This window comes from Sus scrofa, chromosome 15 (assembly GCF_054392235.1).
Source record: "Sus scrofa isolate SSC_HxYL_T2T_F1_AM1 chromosome 15, Sscrofa_HxYL_maternal_Yorkshire_Landrace_v2.0, whole genome shotgun sequence".
Classification (NCBI taxonomy): domain Eukaryota; kingdom Metazoa; phylum Chordata; class Mammalia; order Artiodactyla; family Suidae; genus Sus; species Sus scrofa.
The window spans coordinates 113,577,620-113,598,744 of NC_139397.1; the positions used below are offsets into that span (position 1 = coordinate 113,577,620).

Consider the following 21,125-nt stretch of genomic DNA (forward strand, 5'->3'; position numbering starts at 1 on the left):
ATCATTGCAGTTCACAAGCAACTAACCACTCTTGAGTACAGCTCAAAACCAAATAATAGATGCATTTTTTTTTTACTATGTCTGTTAACATGTCTTAAATTACAGGCAATATAACATTATGCTTTCAAATTTAATTCAACTGCCTTGAGACATCACATGAATGACAATGGCAGAATGTCTCCCACCTTGGACCATGATAGAATTCTGTATCCCAACCTTGCAGCATCCTAGAGCTCGGGCCTAGATGTTATTTTCATTTGTAATGAAGACTCTCTCCCCTGACAAGTTCATCAGGTCTGAAGGCTCTAAATGTCATCTATAAGCCAACACTTTGAAACCTGTGGCCTAAGCCTGGACTTCACACCTGACCTCTGGGCTTATTGACCTAGCTGCCCACTTGACATCTTCCATCTCCGCTTGCATGTTTAATGGACATCTTAAAACTTATTACACCAATAGTTAGGCCCACATGTTGTCTTTTTTATTCTAGCAATGTTCAGCTTGCTGTCTAACATATAGTAAATGATCACTTAACCTTTTTCATTGATGGAAGTTGTAAATTTCTAACTTCATATAAAACCAAACATTACCCCACAAATATTATAGTTATTTTATCCCAATTGCATTTAGCATCAAATGTTACTATGTGAAGACTCTGGGAGTATAAATTCTGTGGTTAAAAATCTCACTGAAATTTTTGGCTTAAGCTCATTTTATCACTGACAAAAGAAAAAAGTTAAGCCAGTATACAAAGATATCTGGTATTAATTTCACTAACAATACACTGCCACAGGTCATCTGTCAGCAACATCAAAATTGTCATTATATGATTACAAACCATGTAATTACCTCTAGTCAAAGGAAAATATTGTGGGGAATTTGTTAGGTATACTTCTAAAATTCAGCAAAGTTTACAAATGCAATTTAATGCGATAAACATATGATGAAAACTTACAGTGCACCAGGTGTTGCTGTTGGCACTCCAGCAAGTACAGAGACACAGTTTTCTTTCTCTTTGTGTCCCTTAGAAAGAGATGAGAAGAAGGGTGATAGGACCATTAGTTGCAGAGACAAATAGTAGGTCACTCTAATTAATCTGGGTGTTTTCTTGCTAGCTTCCCCAAGGTTGTACCCTTTGTGAAGCTGAGCCACATGAGGAAGTTAACAGCACATCCCAATGATAATGAATCTAGTGAGGTAGAAAATGATATATTCAGTACAATGTTATTATAACTGAGAAGATCTGAGGCTATGAACAAACAAGCATCATTTATAGACAAGGCCTCCTTAGTATATCCAGTGAAAGAACGCAGAGTCTAGGACTGTGGGTGAGACAATGAAATGAGGCATTGGATAGGAATAATTGTTTCTATTATTATTTCAAGCATTGTACATGATAGACATGGTTCAAAGTTCTTTAAATATATTAACTCTATTAATTATCATAAGAACTCTAAGCATAGTTAATGTTCTTACATATCTTACATATAAATAAATATTATAATAGACCTAAGATCAATGCTATTATTATTCAATTTCACATACAAATGAACTCGGCCAGAGAGAGATAAAGCATTTGCCGAAGATCAGGAGTTCCTGCCCTGGCATAGTGGGTAAGAATCCAACTGCAGTGGGCCACTGAGGTGGTGTGGGTTGGATTCTCAGCCCGGGTCAGTGGGTTAAAGGATCCAGCATTGCCACAGCCACAGCACAGGTCATATCTGTTGCTTGGATTCAATCCCTGGACTGGGAACTTCCATATGCAGTGGGTACAGCCACTAAAAAAAATTTTTTTAAAGAAGCATGTGTCCAGGTTCAGAATTCTTTGTATTTATATGCAACACATGGATGTTGTATCTGTAAAACTCCTGTTTTGAGAAATATCAACAACAAAAAAAGCAGATACAGACAAGGTTTACTCACTAAAGAATATAGATATAAGGTATCACAGTAAGGATGTAAAAATAATAAACCAGCAACATTTTTCAAGAAAGGCAGAGATGCAAGCATTTGTACCCCCAAATGCTTACAAGTGAATATACAGCTAAGAAGGATACATGTGAGTGAGTGAATGAGTATTATATCCAAGTCTAATAACTGAATAGTGTAGTTCACACAAAACAGTCCTGGTTTACACCTGTTATCCCTGCATGGTTGTTACTAGTCCTCACTTGTCTCTCAAAAGTATCCTACTTCAACAATGTATAACATGATCACTGTAAAAATGAGCCTTCTGAAAATTGAACTGTTCCCCTGGGTCATATGCACATACAATGAGATCAAATGCACGTGTGCTATCTGTGGATATTGATGTGTCAAGGGGGCCCCTCATCTAGGCCAGGTGATCCTCACAAATCATGATATACTGCATGATACCGGAGAACAGAGAATTTGATACTCTCTAAGCATATTTCTCCATTAGACTTTCTTTGCTAACAAAGTTTTATCTAAGGATGTTTCTACATTCAGAATGAGGACAGAAAGCAAAGGTTGGTTACCTAGATTTCTCTGAAAATCAGACTGAGATTCCTTGGTCTATTATAGGGAATAGCTTGAAATATCACATTTCGTTAATTACCTTCCTAATACAGCTTTCTGCCAAAGTAATTTTTTAAATTGGCCCTTGGAGGAAAAGTGAAAGCAAAACAAAACAAACAAAAAACCAAGTGCAAACACACACACACACATGACCATGCACACATACCAGCATATAAATATTGCTGAAACCAACGGGTACCAATCAGGAGTTCCCCTCATGAGTCTGCGGTAACAAATCTGACTGGTAGCCATGAGAATGCGGGTTCGATCCCTGGCCTCAGTCAGTGGGTTAAGGATCTGGCATTGCTGTGAGCTGTGGCGCAGGTGACATATGTGGGCTTGGATCCCGAGTTGCTGTGGCTATGGTGTAGGCCGGCAGCTGTAGCTCTGATTCAACTCCTAGCCTGTGAACCTCCATATGCCATAGATGCAGCCCTAAAAAGAAAAAAAAAAATTTAAAAAAACATGTGCCAATCAAAGAAATAGTCCATAAAACTCCTAATCAAGCCATTATGGGACAATGACAAGTAGCAAAGAAGCTATATGTCCACTAAAGTCAGTATTGCCTGCTCGAAGCTCAAAAAACTCAGACAAGTTAACACATTGGTCTATGAAGTTCTTATTAAAGTGAAATAGTATAAAATAAGTGTTAAAATATGTAAATTAAATATTATATTTAAATAAACAGAAGCCTAGTATCAGTTACATGTTTTGATAAAGAATAGTTCAACTATGTCTGCCTCTTATATTTATGAATTTCAAGGCAAATTCATTTCACTGAACCAATAACTGAACTGTGGACAATCCTCAGACACCAAAAGAAATAGCCAATTTACAATGTTTTCCTGAAGCCTATGTACTTAATGTATTATTTTGATGGTGTCAGATTCAATTGTAAACATCTTAATTGGAATTCTTTTCATACTTCACTTTTCTTTTGGAAAATGAAATATGTTTCAGTGTTACAAATAAATGCATTGCTTTGAGAGAGGCAAAGACAAAGAGGTTTTGAAAGGGGAAAAAGTAAGATTGCATGAATCCATGCTTTCTCTTTCCAAATCTCTCACCATGTGTGTTAGACTCCTCCATTTCCAACACTGCTTGTCTTCTGGGCCCTGCCTTACGTTCTAGCCACCACTCCCAAAACCAAGCAGGGCCCTGTGGGGCTTCTGGGAACAAAAGCCTTTCTGTGTCCCCCATTTCTTGTTTTTAGGAAATAGGCCTCAATCAGCCTCGAAGGCCTTCCCTGAGTTTCAAGGGGCAGATTCAGACAGCTGCTGGTCAGGGAAGGGAGGGGATCCAAAGACAAGGAAAGAACAGTCAAACAACAATAGTATAGCTTTGGGGCAGAATCCTGGTTCCCTCTCAAGGGATACACATAATGACCTAGAAATCTTATATACCTAAAAGAAAAGTTAACATTCCTTATGCTTCTTTTAGAAATGATACTTTAAAATTGAACAGTTTGGAACCCTTCTTTGTGCTCCTCCCATGTTTGATTGCACCCTAAACACAATGACCTGTTATCTAAAGATGAGGCACCCTAAAGACAACTGCCTATGAATTAGATTATTAGCATATGATGTTCCTCAGCAACTTCCCAGTTTGTTCTAATTTCTGATCAATATGCCCTTTGTACAAGTACTGTTATTCTAGGCAATAACCCAGAAGACAACTACCAGCATCACTCCGAGATCTCCTGATGCCAGGCTCAATTATTAAGATTTCCCCCAAAGAAGGAAAAATGTATGTTTACCCCAACCCTGATTCTTATCTGAAACCCTGTTTTTCTCCTTTTAAACTATAAAACTCCCTGCAATTCTTCCCCAAAGAAGGGCACAGACTTTAAGGTATTAGCCTGCCGAGGCTTCCTTTGCCTGGCAAAGCAATAAAAGCTAATTTTTTTCTCCTCCACCCAAAACTCTCTCTGTGTGTTTCTATTTGGCACAAGGGACAGAGGCCAAGTTTCAGCAACACCACCATCCTAGGGAATTAAGCTTTTCATGACCTTTGGCCTGCTCCCCAAAGTACCTTGCCAAAATCTCTAAGCAGTTACAGAAAACACAACTTGCAAGTAATATGAAAACAGAATTTGCTTCCTCAACTCTATCCTCAGTACACAGCACATTACCAAGCACATAGCAGTTGTTTAATGAATATTTGTAGTATGAATAAGTGAAAAGTTATGCTCAATGTTTTCATTTAAAATGCAGTATTTAGTCATCTTAATATAGTCAGATCGGTTTGAGAGATTTTTTTAAACCTCCGGTCTGAATTCCTAACAACACCATGTTTTGCGCATAACAACTACAGTTCTGTGCTTCAGAAACAAAACAGGTTTTGGTTTTTTTTTTAACTATTAAATAATTCAAAAGGATCAAAAAAGTCCAGACACAGATAATCTCATAATCTCTTACTAACAGAGCCCATTCCTTATTTTCCAAAGCTATCCTTTGATCTTTTCATGCACAAGCATGTGCTCGTGTACACAGATATACAGACACAGAGGCACACTTAGAGTTTTCTTTTTTCCCCTCATTCCCCTCATTCTCCCTCCTACAGAGTATGATGTGGCTATTAGTCAATCAATCAGCCAACCTATGAAATGCAAATGGCAGCTCATAGTGATTTTTTTTCCAGGTTTCCTAGTCCAGGCAGCAAAAATAAAATACTTTCTCAGAGAAAATCAAATGAACCGCATGTGAATGAATTGTTTTCTTTACCATTTTCATATTTTAGAAAAAGCAGAAATGCTTTCACCTGGAAAGTACTTTCTTTGACTAAGTTAGTATCATGCCGACTGACCTTTACTTTATTGTTCCACCAGCTCTCTGGCATTTTAATGTTTGGGTCTGTAATAATAGTCTTGAAGAATGGAATGGGCTTTTTGAAGCAATTTTCTCCCTAAGGATTTAAAAATCAGTCTTTATTTTGCACATACTCAAAACAAAGCACTTAAAAAAATAAAATGGAAATGGAGTTAGTGCAGAAGTGGGCTCATTTACGCTTTAATATCTTTAAATACTGGACAAAAGAGAATACTGCATGTATATACTTTGTCAAATGTCTTTTTTTTTTTTAAGCTTGAGGGACTTTTGGGTTCAAAATCAAATGCAATATATTATAAGACTATAATCTCTCCTTTGCAGAGCTTCCTGGGATGAAGAATCTTAGAACAGCCCAATGAGGGGTCTGGATTTTCCGCGTGTGTACACAGATTGCTCTGCTGGAAACATCCTTGTGCCTGGCTCCAACCTGGTTGAGTTTCTAGTCTGTCTTTAAAAACTTGACTTTCTCTGGTTCCACAATTTCTGCTGGTGCAGCCTTTCAGCTGTTTCCCAAATAAAAAACAAATAAAAAAGAAAATCAAAGGCTTTTTCAAGTTGTGAAACAACCTTCCCCTGCTGAGCTAACAGATTTCTTTCCCTTTTGTCTCAGAAAGGAAACAGAATATACTCTTAAACATTCCCTCCATCCTCCAACATCTGCAGCTGTTTCTTTCTCAAAGATTCATGATTATCACAGCCAAAAATAATTCTTATCAAAATTCAATAATAATTCAAAAAACTGTGAAGGTAAAATTTAAAACTACTAAATTTAATTTTAACTACTAAATTTAATTTTAACTCACCAATATGTACCAATTAATAGATTACTAGAGAAAAATTTTAACTAGCATTGCTGATAAAAATAATTTAAATTTGTTAAAGAAGATGTCAGTGCTCCCAAGTAAATATTTTGTCATAAATATATTTTCTAAATAATCAAGAATGTACTATTCAAAGATAAACCATTTTAAGTTTTTGCGGTGGATTAAGTATTTAAGAATGTGATCTCTAATGAACTAGGCAACAAATATTTAAAGAAAAACACAGTGATCAAGACATTCCTAGGCATATACTTAGAGTTGAAGAAAATCATAATATACAAATTTCTCACACAAATAAAATATTACCATCTATTTGTAAGACTAAATTATAGGCACACATGAAAGAAACTGCAAATATGAGAATAACTGCATATAGCTTTTGGGTAGGCTTTATGAGACATCTATACAAAAGAACTGTGCTGCAATAAATGTAAGTGAAAAAGGAGTTAAGAATGAAGAATTATTGTGAATTGGTAGCAAGAGAGAAGGTTTGTCATGAATGCCTCAACTTTTGTCAAATCATTCCCCTCCACCAGTGGCTCAATTACAGTTGCTCAGTTTTTCTCATCCTTGTTTCTCTCATCACTAAAGACTAATAGTTTCATGGAATTGTCAAAGTCTTCATGTTCTACCCATTCAACACCCAAACACAAAATCTCACAATTTTTTCAGCATTTCTAACTAAAACTCTTCACCTCAACCTCTACCAAATCCTCTGATAGTCTAGAATTTACCATCACCCAGAACTGCTTCTTGGTAAATATGTAAACCTACAATATCTCTCTCTGTTTCCAAAGTCTTCTATGTCAGTACATCATTTACATGCACTCTTTGACCACATCCAGACCAATTCCTCACTCTCTATCCCTTTCATACAACTGTTTTCTTCAACTTTTTGCAGTGCCCCCTTGTTCTCATCTCCTTCCCTAGCCAGCCTGGAACCCCATGGCTGATAAAGTTAACTATATTTCCATCAGTACCTTAAACTCCCCACAGCCTCATTCTTTTTCAAACCCCCTCTACAAATTGTCATCTCTTCATTCATCAGTTCAATATGTAGATGCTGAAGCACTATTACAGAAACCCCCACATTCTTATGTATTCTTGATATTAAAAATATTGTTTAATGAAGGAAGATAGGCTATGAAGAAAAGGAGAGTTAGCCACTTATACATTCAAGGCTTTGGGTGGAGTGCCATGAGAATACTGTGCTGGTTAAAGTTACAGACCAAAGGAGTTCCCGTCGTGGCGCAGTGGTTAACAAATCCGACTAGGAACCATGAGGTTGCGGGTTCGATCCCTGCCCTTGCTCAGTGGGTTAAGGATCCGGCGTTGCCGTGAGCTGTGGTGTAGGTTGCAGACGCGGCTCGGATCCCATGTTGCTGTGGCCCTGGCATAGGCTGGCGGCTACAGCTCCGATTAGACCCCTAGCCTGGGAAACTCCATATGCCACGGGAGCAGCCCAAGAAATGGCAAAGAGACAAAAAAAAAAAAGTTACAGACCAAAGTTCCATCATGATTTTCAACAGAACATATCAACTGAAGTAACTGTTGCCAAATCAGGGTAGATGAAGGGATGGCTTTGAGGTGACAAATTGGAGACAATGAATATAGTATATTTTTTAAAGAAGACTGGAGTTAGAGGAAATGAGATATAAAATGATAGCTAAAGAAGATATATACAATGATAGCTCAAGAAAGATATTAAAATCTTTTTTAATACAGATGATATTTGAACATAGTTATAGGCCAATAAGAAAAAGCTAGTAGGAACATAGTTACAGGCCAATAAAAAGAAGCTAGTAGAAACGGAAATGCTGACAATTAAAGCAGAGAAAATTGCCAATTTGTGGATCAAGAAATCAGAAAAACAATAAGAAATGAGCTCACAGTTGCCCATGAAGGAAGAACAGAATAGGGAAAAAAAGGGGAAAGAATATAAGAAAAGATTTGGATGGGCTTTTAAGTAAAAGAGACAGAGTTGAATGAATTCTAAGTTAAGAATCTGCTTTTGTTGTATGTATGAGGTTTGGGGATTGAATAGGGAATCCGAAGAAAATGGCAAAGTTTGATAATAGTTGTGCAAGTAGTTGCCCAAGGGAGATACAAAAGGATGCTCAAGCACTTTAAGGGTACAGGTAATTTCGAAAGCCACACATTGATGGTGTCATAATTGCGTTTTGCTATTTTAAAAAATCGCTTTCTGTGATGTATTAGGTGCTGTACCCACTTTCTATGTTCAAATCACATCACTTCAACCTGCTTTGTTCCCTATTTTCTATATCTGCTTTGTTTCCTATGAAAAAATTCACAATGTCCCCTCTTACCTAAAGCTTTGTATCACTTCTATAATCATAACTGCTGGCTTCATTCATATGCACCCTTTAATTGCCTTCTTCTATTTAGTCTGTTTCAGCTCAGTTCCTTGAATCCTATGTGCCATCAGCTCACCAGATGCTCTATACCCCAATCAACAGGAAACAGACAAGCAAGAAACACTCTTCAGACTTTGTTTGATTTGACTCTCTATAGCATTTGATGATCCAATATAGCTTCTCTCTAGATTTCATTCATCTATCTAATGTTTGTGATTTCCAAGATTTCATCCTCACCACTAGAGACCTAGACAGAAGGAAACCAGATAGGTATTCTTAGAAGTTGCCATGCAAGATTATCTCTGAAAAGTGTGACTTGAAACATGAAACATGAGTAAAACTAATAAATTTAGAAAGGAAGCTGATTTGGGAAAGAGAAGGAGTTAGATTTTAGATTTCAGGTTGCTATTCTCCCATCTGTGCCTCCAGTTCTGCTCTCTGCTCCAGGAGGAGATTGACTTGCAGGGTATGCATCATTTATGTTCCTGCATCCTCTGGATTCCTGTTAAGTCTGAGAAACCCAGGAATGAGAAACCCAGGAAATAGGAGGGTGGGAGGAAATAGAACCCAGGTATATAGTTTTCCCTGCTCCCTCCAAGTTGGACTGCAGTTTTAGCAGTGGCTGCACTCCTCTACTCATGGCCACAGCATTTCTCAGGAAGGCTTTCGTTCATAGCATCAGTTCTCTCCAGATTCTGATAACCACTCTCTTCCCTCCCTGGACATTCCAAGTTTCTTAATATTGCTAATCCCTGGATGGTTCACCATCCTGTATTGATTACCTTATTCCTGCCCACATCTCTGCAAATAGTCTACACATTAAATCTCTTCAACTAACCCTTTGAATAAGCCATCTGTTTTCTGTCTGGACCCTTACTGATACTGAAGTGTTTTGTTTGAAACGACAGCAGAACAAGCAAACAGTGAGATGGCAGCACTTAACTGGAGATTCTGCGCAGAAACAAAGGAGTGAATTCAGAACTAAAAACGTATGTTTGGAAAAATATCTGCACAAATGTGATAATGGAATCCACAGCAGAGGATGAAACCTCTGAAAACTGCATGGATAGGAAGTACAAAGTAAATAGCTAAATAGAAACCATGGGATGTATCTATGTTTTTAGCAAATAGAAAAGAAAAAATGAAAGAACAAAAAGTAGAAAAAATTAAGTATCAAACAGACCCAAGATTCACTTAATATTTTTATTGTATAATAATAATACATGGAATTTTAAGAAATCTAGTGGTGACTCTGGCCTCCCCAAAATATTAAATCTTGTCCTATCATCTAAATGTATAGTGTTCATATTTGAGTATGTATTGGGTATGTGTGACTATCTTTCCAAAAAATATTTTAACAAATTGTTTGCTTCTGTCCTCATAGACTTAGCTATCTGTATATGCATTAATACAACCAACCTTACATTATATAATTTAGCATATTCTTTAATGTAAAAATAAAGTATTCCTATACAATGCAAAATAACTTGCCTAAGCATGGAAAGATATGAATTACCTTGGGTTGACAAGCTCTGGGTTGTCTGATTTGTGTGTGTGAGTTTTTTATAATTTTCCTTTTGTTTTGAACAAAAGCAGCCCTTGATATTGCAAATAATCTTTTGCCAGCTTAAAGAAATTGTTGGAGTGTGGGAGGCACTTAAAGCATTGCTTTGTCTTGTTCTGTTTTGTTTTAAGCAAAGGAGTAAAGAATTGAAGGTGGGAAAGACGTCAGCAGAAAGGAATAGAGACCAAATATACAGGCCGACACTTCACAACAGTTGATTATCTATTTTCAAAATTTGCCTTTCCAATGAAGTAGAAATTCAGCAGTCAGTTGATGATGCTGTTCAAACAGAGAATAAAGCCAGTTTTCATCTGTGAGAGGAACTCTGCAGTAATCTCATCTCAGCCATCCCCATGTTAAACCTTCAGTACCACTCACTATCAGGCCTGGGTCTGTTTCCTCAGATCCATTCCTTGCCCTTCTCTTGCTGTCGCAGTGTCCTAATGAGAGCTGATCCTGGCAGTCTGCATTTACCAAGCTCCTGACAGAAGACACTCAGCTGGGATTGGTCAGTTGAAAGCAATGGTGAGAACCGGGGCTCAGGAAGAGAGAAGCCAGAAGTTTGCCCTCTCATTTTATGCTGCAGGTGTCTCTGACAGCTGCTGTGCCCTTCCTGTGGTTGTAGCACCTGTCAGACAAGCTCTCCATGATTACATCTTACAGTCAGTGAACCCAATGACCTGAGTCTCTGAGCTCCAGCTACACTCCCTCTTACTTTTGCTCCTGCAGCACATGGCTGGCAGAAACTTTTGTCCTTGCAGATCTCAAGGATACTTCATTGTTCCCTGGTTGGCTTCTTATTCCCTTCTATCAGCTAGATAACCAATTCCCTGCACTAAATTCCCTCTGTCTTAAATACATTTTCTATTGTAGTGTTTTCTATTTTCCTATTGGTCCCTGACAGATTAATACCCTGTACTCTGCTCTGTATTATGCTGATTTGCATATTTGTTTCATTCTCTCCATTACTCTTTGAGATCACTGCCTGTAACACCTGGCATTGTGCCCAGCACAAAGTAAATGTTTCACAAATATGTGGAACTGCATTTCTAAAGGGAGTTTGTGAGGTTTAATATTTAATGAAAAATTAAAACAGAACCAAGAACCTTAATTAGGAACATAGTCATTCACAGTAAACTTAAAAGCAGCTATTAAAACCATCCAGTAATAACTTATCTCATTGTGACACTGATTGAAGAGACCAAAGCATTCCTGACCTCCTCCCACAGCAAACCACTGCAAATCCTCTTAGAATTAATAGCAGTCATAACCCTTTTCATAGGTGAAAATGCAGCACTCTTACTAGAACAGTAACATAACAATTGTAATGGCCTATAATTTATACCACGATTTGTAAAACGCAGGCATTCTGTGATGGTTTCCATGGCTACATGCATAGAGAGAGGAGTAAGATTACAGATGAAAATAAGCTATGACTGAACTGTGAAAAGAATAAAAAGTAACTCTAAGAATGAGAGGGAAATATTTTTTTTTAAAAAAATGAAGTGTTAGGATTGAAGCCACATAATAAAATACATGGTTGTTATTATGACCTGACAGTGATGTGATTAACTGAGAAATACTATCAAAGTGAAAAGAAATGAGTTACTTTAATGCAAATAAAAGGTACCTCCACATTTTACAGAAAGTCACCAGAACCAGATACTCAGCAGAATGGAAAGGCAAGTTTAGTTGCCCTCAAAACTCCACAAAAAGCACTCAGATATTGATAATACTGTCCTCTCCACTATCCTGGAGTCTTGACTCAGCACGTAACAACCCCAGTACAATCTGTGGTGACTGTTGTAAACCTGGGAGAACTAAAGGTTAATTTCACTGGGTCAATTTTCTAGGATTTATTTCTACCACATCACAATTTCCTTAATAGCTTAGACTTTAGGGCTTCCTGACTTCTTATATTGAATATAATAAAGGACAAATTAGAAGATAAAATTATTCTATAAGTTAAATCATGCTTTATCATTTAGTAGATTAGTACTAAAAACAAGCTTAGGGATATATAATATTAACCACATTAAATGGGCATCTACAAAAAATGTAGAATAAGAACAAGAAATTGACAAGGTAACTCTCAGTTATTACTCAGTAGTTTGTATGAAGCTACTTAAAAATCAACTCTTCATTACAAAAAACTAAATTTATTTTTCAATAGATCTGCCATAATTTGACATAACTGTGACAAAAGAATCAAAATCTATTACAAATGCATTAAATGATCTCATTGAAGGGAGTGGGGGAAAATGTTGCAAAAGGAACTATATGTAAGTACTGAATTTTGGTTATAAAGCTTCTTCCCATGAGAGTACAAGTTAATAATCTCAATACTGCTATACTTGTATACTGGAATTAAATAATATATATATAGATAGTGAATGGTGAAACCTACTATTAGATTGGGAATTAACAGATAAACAAGTGAAGGAGGCTAGAATAATCTTAGTTCCTCTGGCTGGTTGAAAGATTGCACTGACATGAGATAAATTAAAAGGAAAAAATCAAAAGTTTAAGAATATGTACACATGAGAGACCCAAAAAACCTGAGTAACCAAAATCCTTACCTTAAACTATGATCTCTAAGCCTTGCCCATATTCTTTGCAGTTATCTCTAGTGTTAGATCTATCTCAGAAATAGGTAGTCAAAAGTAGTGTAATAAGAATAACTTTCTGAATCTCTTGTTTCTTAAAAATAATCAACCTAAATTAACCCTCATGCCCAAGAGACACATTTGGTGTGTGAAAATGCGGTACTTCACTGGAGTTGGAAATAGCAGTACAAACTTGTATTTAATTTAATATAGATGATTTTATAGAAAGAGAGAGAGAGAAAGCAAGAGAGAGAGAGAGAGAGGCTAGAACACACACATTTATTTCCTAGCTCTGTCAACATAGAGAGCTTAAAAGAAGTAATACCCCAGTAACCCCAGCAGAAATAAGCACACTTTGTGCCTAAATCTTGGTGTCTTCCACCATTCTCTAACAAAAAGAACCAGAGTTCTCAGTTTCTTGGAAAAATAGTTGATTCTAGGACTGGCACAGGAATGCCAAGAAGAGTATGGAGCAAACCGTAGTGCCGGAAAGTAAGGAAGTACTCAAAACAAAACAAACAAACAAACAAAACCCACATTAACAATTCTGGGACTCTGTTGCCGTATCTTTGCAAATGATATTAAATTTGAATTTCACCTGAGGAACCAAGACATTATTGACTGTGAACATTCCAAGGTGAGGTAACTGACCAACACTTTAAAAACTGTTAGATGACTTTTAAATTCCTCATCCACTTCCAGATTGTGGCGGGTTGAAAAAGAATAGTAAAAAAAGTCCAAACCTATGAGCTAATGGAGGGTAAATGCAACTACAGAAAATATTAGCTTAAGCAAAAGAAAATGATAAAAATTAATATATAAAATGAAAAACATGAGAATGAATAGTAAGATGGTCAATGTAATCTCAAATAAAAACTCAAATATACACAAATTACCAAAGAACTATCTTAAATATGAGAACATTGAAAGGTTGAAAATAACAGAAGGGAAAAAGATACACCACATAAACACTAAGCAAATGATAGCTGGTGTGCTTATATTTATGTCAAACAAAATAGATAGGAGGTATTATTAGAGATTTTTAAAGGACACTTCATTACAATAAAGTTGTCAGCTTACAAGGAATAAAACAATTTCAAATCTGAATGTACCTTATAATGTTATTGCAAAATATACGAAGTCGATATTGACAAAAATATGAGGAGAAATGGAAAGGACAATAATGTTGGAAGACTTTAACTCATTTCTCTCAGTAACTTTTAGAACTAGAAAAGTATCAGGAGAAGCAGAAGATTTTAATAGCACAAGTAATAAAATTGACTAAAGAACACAAAAATAACACAGCAGAACATATATTCTTTTTTGAATTACTTAATGAATTTTATCACATTTATAGTTGTACAACAATTCTATTCAGATACTCATGGAACATTTCTAAAATTTGACATTATGTAAAGTCACTGGGGAAGTCTCAACAAATTTCATGGATTGAAAACACTGTATGTTGACACCAAAACCTGATGAGGACATTAAAAAGAAAGGAAAATTACAGGACAATCTCATTCTGATCTCAAATTAGTTTTAACACTGTCTTCAATGTTCTGAAGGACAGGTCAAGATTTGCCCTTTCCCTTCAGCAGGGCGTGGAAGGTTGAACACCACTGAGAATAAAGAGATCGTCTGTTGCTTTACATTTAAACCACTAGCTTCCAAACTACAGTATGTTCTTTATCACCTGTCTGCCACCTTTGGGGTATATATTTTTCTCTTTACTCTTATTAAGTTCCTACCCCTGGTTTTCTGCATCATGAAAGATCTTTCTCTTGGCTCCATTGTCCTTCTCTTGGCTTTGGGAATGTGAATTCAGTGAGCACTCAGACTTCCTCAAGTAGCATTTCCATTATTTCTCCTTCCTCAATTTCAGTCTTTTGTCGCTGAAGTTCTGGAGCACTTCACATGGAGCACTTCAGTCCTCTTGCCTCCAGTCCAAGAGCCCAGAATTCCTTCAATAAGACTCTCTCAACATTCCTACTATACCCCACCTTCACAAGGAAGATACTTTGGATGTCAAAGAATGTATAAGATGAGAATGGATATCTCATCTCTCCTGCTTTGTTCCCAGCCTTTGGCATATTACTGCCAAGACTTTGGGAGAGTTTATGGGAAAGAGTTGGAACGTGTGTGCCAATTTGGTCTGTGGCTGGAGCTCTCTATAACTGTAATCTATCACACAGCCTACTTGTAACTTTTAAAAATTCTTTTAAAACTTGGCTAATTTCCTTTGAACTCCATCTATAGCAGATTCTTCTCAATCTATCATTCGACTCAGAATGAGAACTGAGTGGATTTCTTCTCTCCTATACAGTTCTTACTATTTTCTGAAACTTTATTACATTAGACCTCTTTGTGTTTTCAACTAATGGATTTTTAAGTGACTTTACTGTTTATCTGGCTTGTTCAGTTCTTAGGTTAAGAGTGACAGAATCTTGAGACTTTTGAGGACCCAGCCAGAAGTGGAAGTAACTCTCATATTTTTTCATCTTTAAAGTTCAAACTATTTTTAAATTTCCATTGATTTCTTCTTTGATAAATTTGATATTTAGAAGTATATAATTTCCAAAATTAAGCAAATTATCTAACAGGAAAACATACAGATCATGCATCCATTTCAAAAAGAAGATGCAAAGAAAGTTGAAGGAAAGAAACAATGAAGATAAAAAAGAGAAATTATAAAATAAGAAACAAATACAACAAGAAAATAAAAAGCCAAAACTTGGTTCTTTGAAAAGACTAATAAATTTGATAAACTAGCAAAACTAAAAAAAGGGAAAAAATAAGTATGAATATCGGGAATGAGAAAGAAGACACTACTACAAAGCCAAGAATCAGTTAAGATCATAATAAAACATTTGAAGGACTTGTACCAAAAAATTAGAAAATTTAGATGAACCAGACAAACTTTGGAAAAACAAAACCTACTAAAACTGACACAAGAAAAAAAAAAATCTGAATAGTTTTATATCTATTCAAAGAATCAAATATACTATTAATTACTCCACAAAACCACTTCAGGCCCAGATGGTTTCAGTGATGAATTTTTTAAAAAATGATTAAAGGAAAAACATCAATTTAATATAAAGCATTCCAAAGAATAGAAAACAAAAACAAACATTACAAGCTGTTACACGAATTTGGAATAACTTTAACATCCAAACTTGAAAAAAGCTTTAAAAGAAAAAAAAATTATAGGCAAATCTTTCTTAAGAATACAAAGGAAAAAAACCCTAAATTACCCAATAAATAAAGGACCCAAGGTCATGGCATCAGAATGTCATCATCCAGACATCTATAACCATCTTCATTTACTCTAAGGCTAGAGAACACAAGATTCTTCTTTGGAAAAAGCACAAACCACAACATACCAAGAATTTAATACTCCCACACAAAGCCTGGCTTTATCACATAAGCATATAATACAATGAAACTCAGTAGATAAGTTCTGCCATACACACTAAACTTCCAGGCAGTTTTTGGGGTTTTTTTTGGTTGTTGTCTTTTTAAGGCCGTACCTGTGCCATATGGAAGTTCCCAGGCGAAGGGTCAAATCGGAGCCGTATGCCACAGCCACAGCAATGCCAGATCCAAGTCTCATCTGTGACCTACACCACAGCTCATGGCAACACTAGATCCTTAACCCACTAAGTGAGGCTAGGGATTGAACCTGCGTCCTCATGGATACTAGTCAGGTTCATTTCCACTGAGCCACGATGGGAACTCTCCAGGTGGTTTTTTATATTTCGCTTTTGAATTTAAATGAACAATAAAAATCAGTAGGTAGAAGAAGAAAGCCACTGAGTAAATAGAGACATACACACAAACCAAAAATAAATAAATAAATAAATGACAAAAATAAGAAGAAAGAGAGGAAATTCAGGGAACAGAATAAAACAAGGAAATACAACTAACATTCTTGAGGAAATAAGAGAATTGTCTTTATAAAACAAGAACATTTTGCCATACAAAAGGAAAAATCAGAAACAATAAAGAATTTGGAAACTATACATATGGCAATTGAAATTTAAAAATGGATAGCAATCTTAGAAGAGTTAGGAAAATATCCAAAAAATAAATATGGGAAAAGTAAATTAGAAAGTTAAAGGATCCATATGAAAATCCCTTATCTAATTAAAAAGACTTATAAGTCAAATTACTTATAATTTAGTTGTAATTTAGTAAGACATATAGTAGAAAGCAGGAAATTATGTAAGAAAACAATAGGAAAAAGGAAAATGCCTCCTAGTTCAATTGTTTCTACCACAATAATTTTTTGACTCTAGAGCAAGACTTATACACATGGAAATGTAGAGCACAAAGGATAAAGAGAAGATATTAAAGGTTAGACAAAAAAAAGTTCCCTTTGCTCATTCTTAGGAAAAGGATATGCTCCAATAAAATGAATATGTAAACAATTATGAGATAAGACATGGGATTCCTGAGAGATGGGCAAATGTAGTTGATGATAAAGAGAAGCCCCAAAATGATAAACATGCAATAGACCTAGACAGCAAAGAGTTAATCCAAGCAGTAGGGTATCCTGAGGAGGAAAAGATAAGTCACATGACATAGCTGGCTTTGTGAAAAACAGTATTGAATAGCTACAGATCTCTGGGTTTATCTGAGAAGAATTAGAAAAATAATTTAAAAGATTACACAATTATTAACTCTTAAAACTGTATAAGAAAAAAATGTAATTAGAATATACTATTCAACTAAATTGTGAACACTATTTTCCTAGTTAAAATAACATATATACCCTAACTTTTATTTCATTCAGAATCCTGATAGACCAATTAAAGGGGAAGCAAAGGAATTAGAAACTTGAGATAAGCAGGTTTTATGGTGCAAAAGTTAAATGTTTCTGAATCATAATCACATAGTATCTAGAATATAGAAATAAATACCTATAATGTAAATTGAGTTCCCTGCGAAGCTAACTTTGAGATAGAAGTTAGCTTGTAGTTTATTAAGGAGTACTCTTAGGCTCAACATCTATGGAAGAAGAGAAAAGAAAACAGGATTGGACAAAGGGAAAAATTAAGCATCAATGTACTTCAATCAATCATCTCAGCTAACCCCGTTCTGAAGATGGGATGACCATTTAGAGCAGTATGAAGTTAGAGCAACTCTTTGGAACAGTCTTGAAGTGTTGGGGGGGAGGGATGTGGCAAATGAGGACTTCATATCCATCCATTCTCCCTGTTCCACCCCATAAATTAATCAGTGGATACAGATTAACCAAGGAAAGGGCATGATCTTAGGACAAGCAGCTCTCATAACTGAGGCAGTTCCTGGAAGAGGTTAATAAATGAAAGCTATCTGTCAGTGGCACATCCAGCATCTGAGCAATAATTCCTTATTTATGAAGGGGAGTCTGCATAACCAACCACAGCCTCCACCACAGCAGTGTAAGTGTATCATTTGAAAATATCAAGGTAAGTATCTAAAGAAACACTTAAAAGAACTGAAAGTTGTTGCATCTGAGAAGCTAGTCCTATGATATAGGGAATGGTTAAAAAGAAATGTCCTATCTCATAAGCCCAATGGTATTATTTGATTGCTTTTATTCTGTATTTACTAGCCAACAAAGATAAAAGTGATAATTTTTAAGAGCAGGACTCACAAAGAAAATGTAAACATAAATGTATATATTTAAGGATAGATAAGAGGAAATACTTCAAATTTCATTGTTAGGATAACATGGTGGGAATATAGTTAGATACAAGAATATAGGTAGAACACAGAAAAATATCCACTCTTCGAGATTTCTATAAAGTCATTTATTATAGTTTTTAATTTAAAAAGATAATTTATAAACTTATATAAATAAATCAATGCATTTGTAAAATTTGCTATTTAAAATAAATATTTATTTACTTCTTTATTAAAGTAGATTCATCTACATTTGTTGTATCCTGCTGGAGTTTCAGATATGGTTTTGAAAAATATACAACAATGTCTATCTTTTTATATATCCTCCTAATTATGAGCATATATATATACATGTACGTCTATATGTCTATCTATCTGTCTGTCTCTCTAAGGCTTATCATGGTAAATTAGAGATCAGATAACCCAGGAAGATATGAAATATGTTTTACTTTTACCTTTACCTTTACATATCAAGCTATAAAATATCTATCTGATTGAAGTCATCTAAAGTTCTCCCTTCACCACTTAGAAAATTCTTATTCAGCTATAAGGTCAAACATAAAAGCCATTTTCCTTCCAAAGCATTCATATATATTCCTCCCTCCTCCACACAGATGTGATCTCTTTGTCCTTCACAGTAAGCATAGAACATAGCAAATGTAGACGGCTGATAATCTGAGCTTCTAAAACGTATTTGATTTGGAGTTCCCATCACGGCACAGCAGAAATGAATCTGACTAGGAACCATGAGGTTGCGGGTTCGATCCCTGGCCTCACTCAGTGGTTAAGGATCTGGTGTTGCCATGAGCTGTGGTGTAGGTCGCAGACGCAGCTTGGATCTGGCGTTGCTGTGGCTGTGGCATAGGCCGGCAGCTATAGCTCTGATTCGACCCCTACCCTGGGAACCTCCATATACCTTGGGTGTGGCCCTAAAAAGACAAAAGACCAAAAGAAATAAAAAATAAAACTTATTTGATTTGGAAAAAAAAAAAATCCGTCAGAAGAACCTATTTTTTTTCTTAATTTTATTAGAGTATAGTTGATTTATAATGTTGTATTAGTTACAGGTATATAGCAAAGTGAATAAGATATACAGGTATATAGACGTTTATCCTTTCTTTTTCAGATTCTTTTCCTATATAGGTTATTAGAAAATACTGAGTAGAATTCCCTGTGCTATACAAGTAGAATTCCCTTGTTGCTTATTTTATAAATGGCAGTGTGCATATATTAATCCCAACTACCTAATTTGTCCCTCCCCCACAACAGTTTCCTCTTAAGTAACCATAAGCTTGATTTCAAAAACTGTGAGTTTGTTTCTGTTTTGCAAGTACCTTTGTATATTTTAGCAGTGCTTATCAAAACTACAAATTCTCCAGCCTCTGCCCTAGGGGGTCTGATTCAGTACCTGTGGTACTGGGGCTATGAATCTGTACTTTAAGAGATTCCTCAGCTGAATTATTATGATCAGGAAAGTTTTGTGAAAGTATAATAGTATAAAAAGCAAATAGTGGGAGTTTCCTTGTGGCATAGCAGGTTAAGGATCAGGCTTTGTCACTGTAGCAGCTTGGGTTGCTGCTATGGTGTAGGTTTGATCCCTGGCCTGTGAGCTTCCACACACTATGGGCATGACCAAAAAAAAAAAAAAAGAAAGAAAAAGAAAAGAAAAAGGAAAAGCAAGTACTTTAGAAGAAAAGAGATCTGTGCTGTGTTCTAATCAGAGCTAGGATCACTAGCTATGTGACACCAAACTAACTCAACTTCTCAGTTTTCTCATCTGTACAATAAGCTTAACTTCATTTATTAAATACTATGTATTAGGACCGAGAACAGAGACTAGCACTAAACAGCACATGGCAAATATTCTTATCTTTCTTTTTAACCCCTCCTCCACCCCATCTCCATCGAGCATGTACCATCTTACTATATACCTAATTATTTATAGCTGTGTTCACTGCTGAATTATGAAATCTACAAGGACAGCACCACATTTTTATTCTTGGGTTCCTTAGTACCTATCATTGCACCTGGCACATGATTGGTGCTCAAATACCATGGAATGAAATGACCAGGAAAATATCATAATCACCAGTTCCAGTTCTTTGCCCAGATTTACTATACTGACCAATCTTTTTCACTCCCTCCCACTCCCAACAGATTGCATGTAATTGTGTATTCCTTATAATAAAATTAGAGAAATCAACACTCTTGATACGTAAATAAAAATAAATTGGTTATAATTATAGTAAAATTAGAATAAAATTTAAAAAGATGAAAGGAGTTTGAAATCATTCTCTATAATTACTTCTTTGTGCCATGAAAATGTGTGGTTTTCATTTGTTTTGTTTCTGGCCATGCTGGTGGTAGCATGTGGTTCCCTGACCAGGGATTGAACCTGTGCCACAGCAGTGACCCAGGCTGCTGCAGTGACACCAAATCCTTAACCTGCTATACCATAAGTGAACTTTTGGATTTCACTGTTTTAATCTGCCATATTTCTGAGTAACAAATATACTTAGGTAGGCATTTAGACATTCCTAGAATAGAAATGATCATTAGGGTAAGTCTAATTTAGTTTTCTGCTGAAGGTGATAAGGACAGCTCATTAATTTCTTCTAGTATAGAAGTCCCTTTCACTACTTCAAAATCTTCTCATGATCTGGAAGGTACTGCCAAACAATAGGATTCGAATGAGAACATAAAGACAGGGAAATTTTATGAAA

The 21,125-nt window shown here is 35.8% G+C and overlaps 1 protein-coding gene across 1 annotated transcript in view; it reads right to left on the bottom strand.

Moving 5' to 3' along the window:
- LOC146396059 (uncharacterized) overlaps positions 1-21,125 on the bottom strand; it is a 174,856-nt gene that overhangs the window by 49,225 nt on the left and 104,506 nt on the right. The window contains exon 4 of the mRNA XM_084999109.1: positions 956-1,023. Within this exon, the coding sequence (XP_084855235.1) occupies positions 956-1,023 (68 nt within the window). The remainder of the gene's footprint in view (positions 1-955; positions 1,024-21,125) is intronic.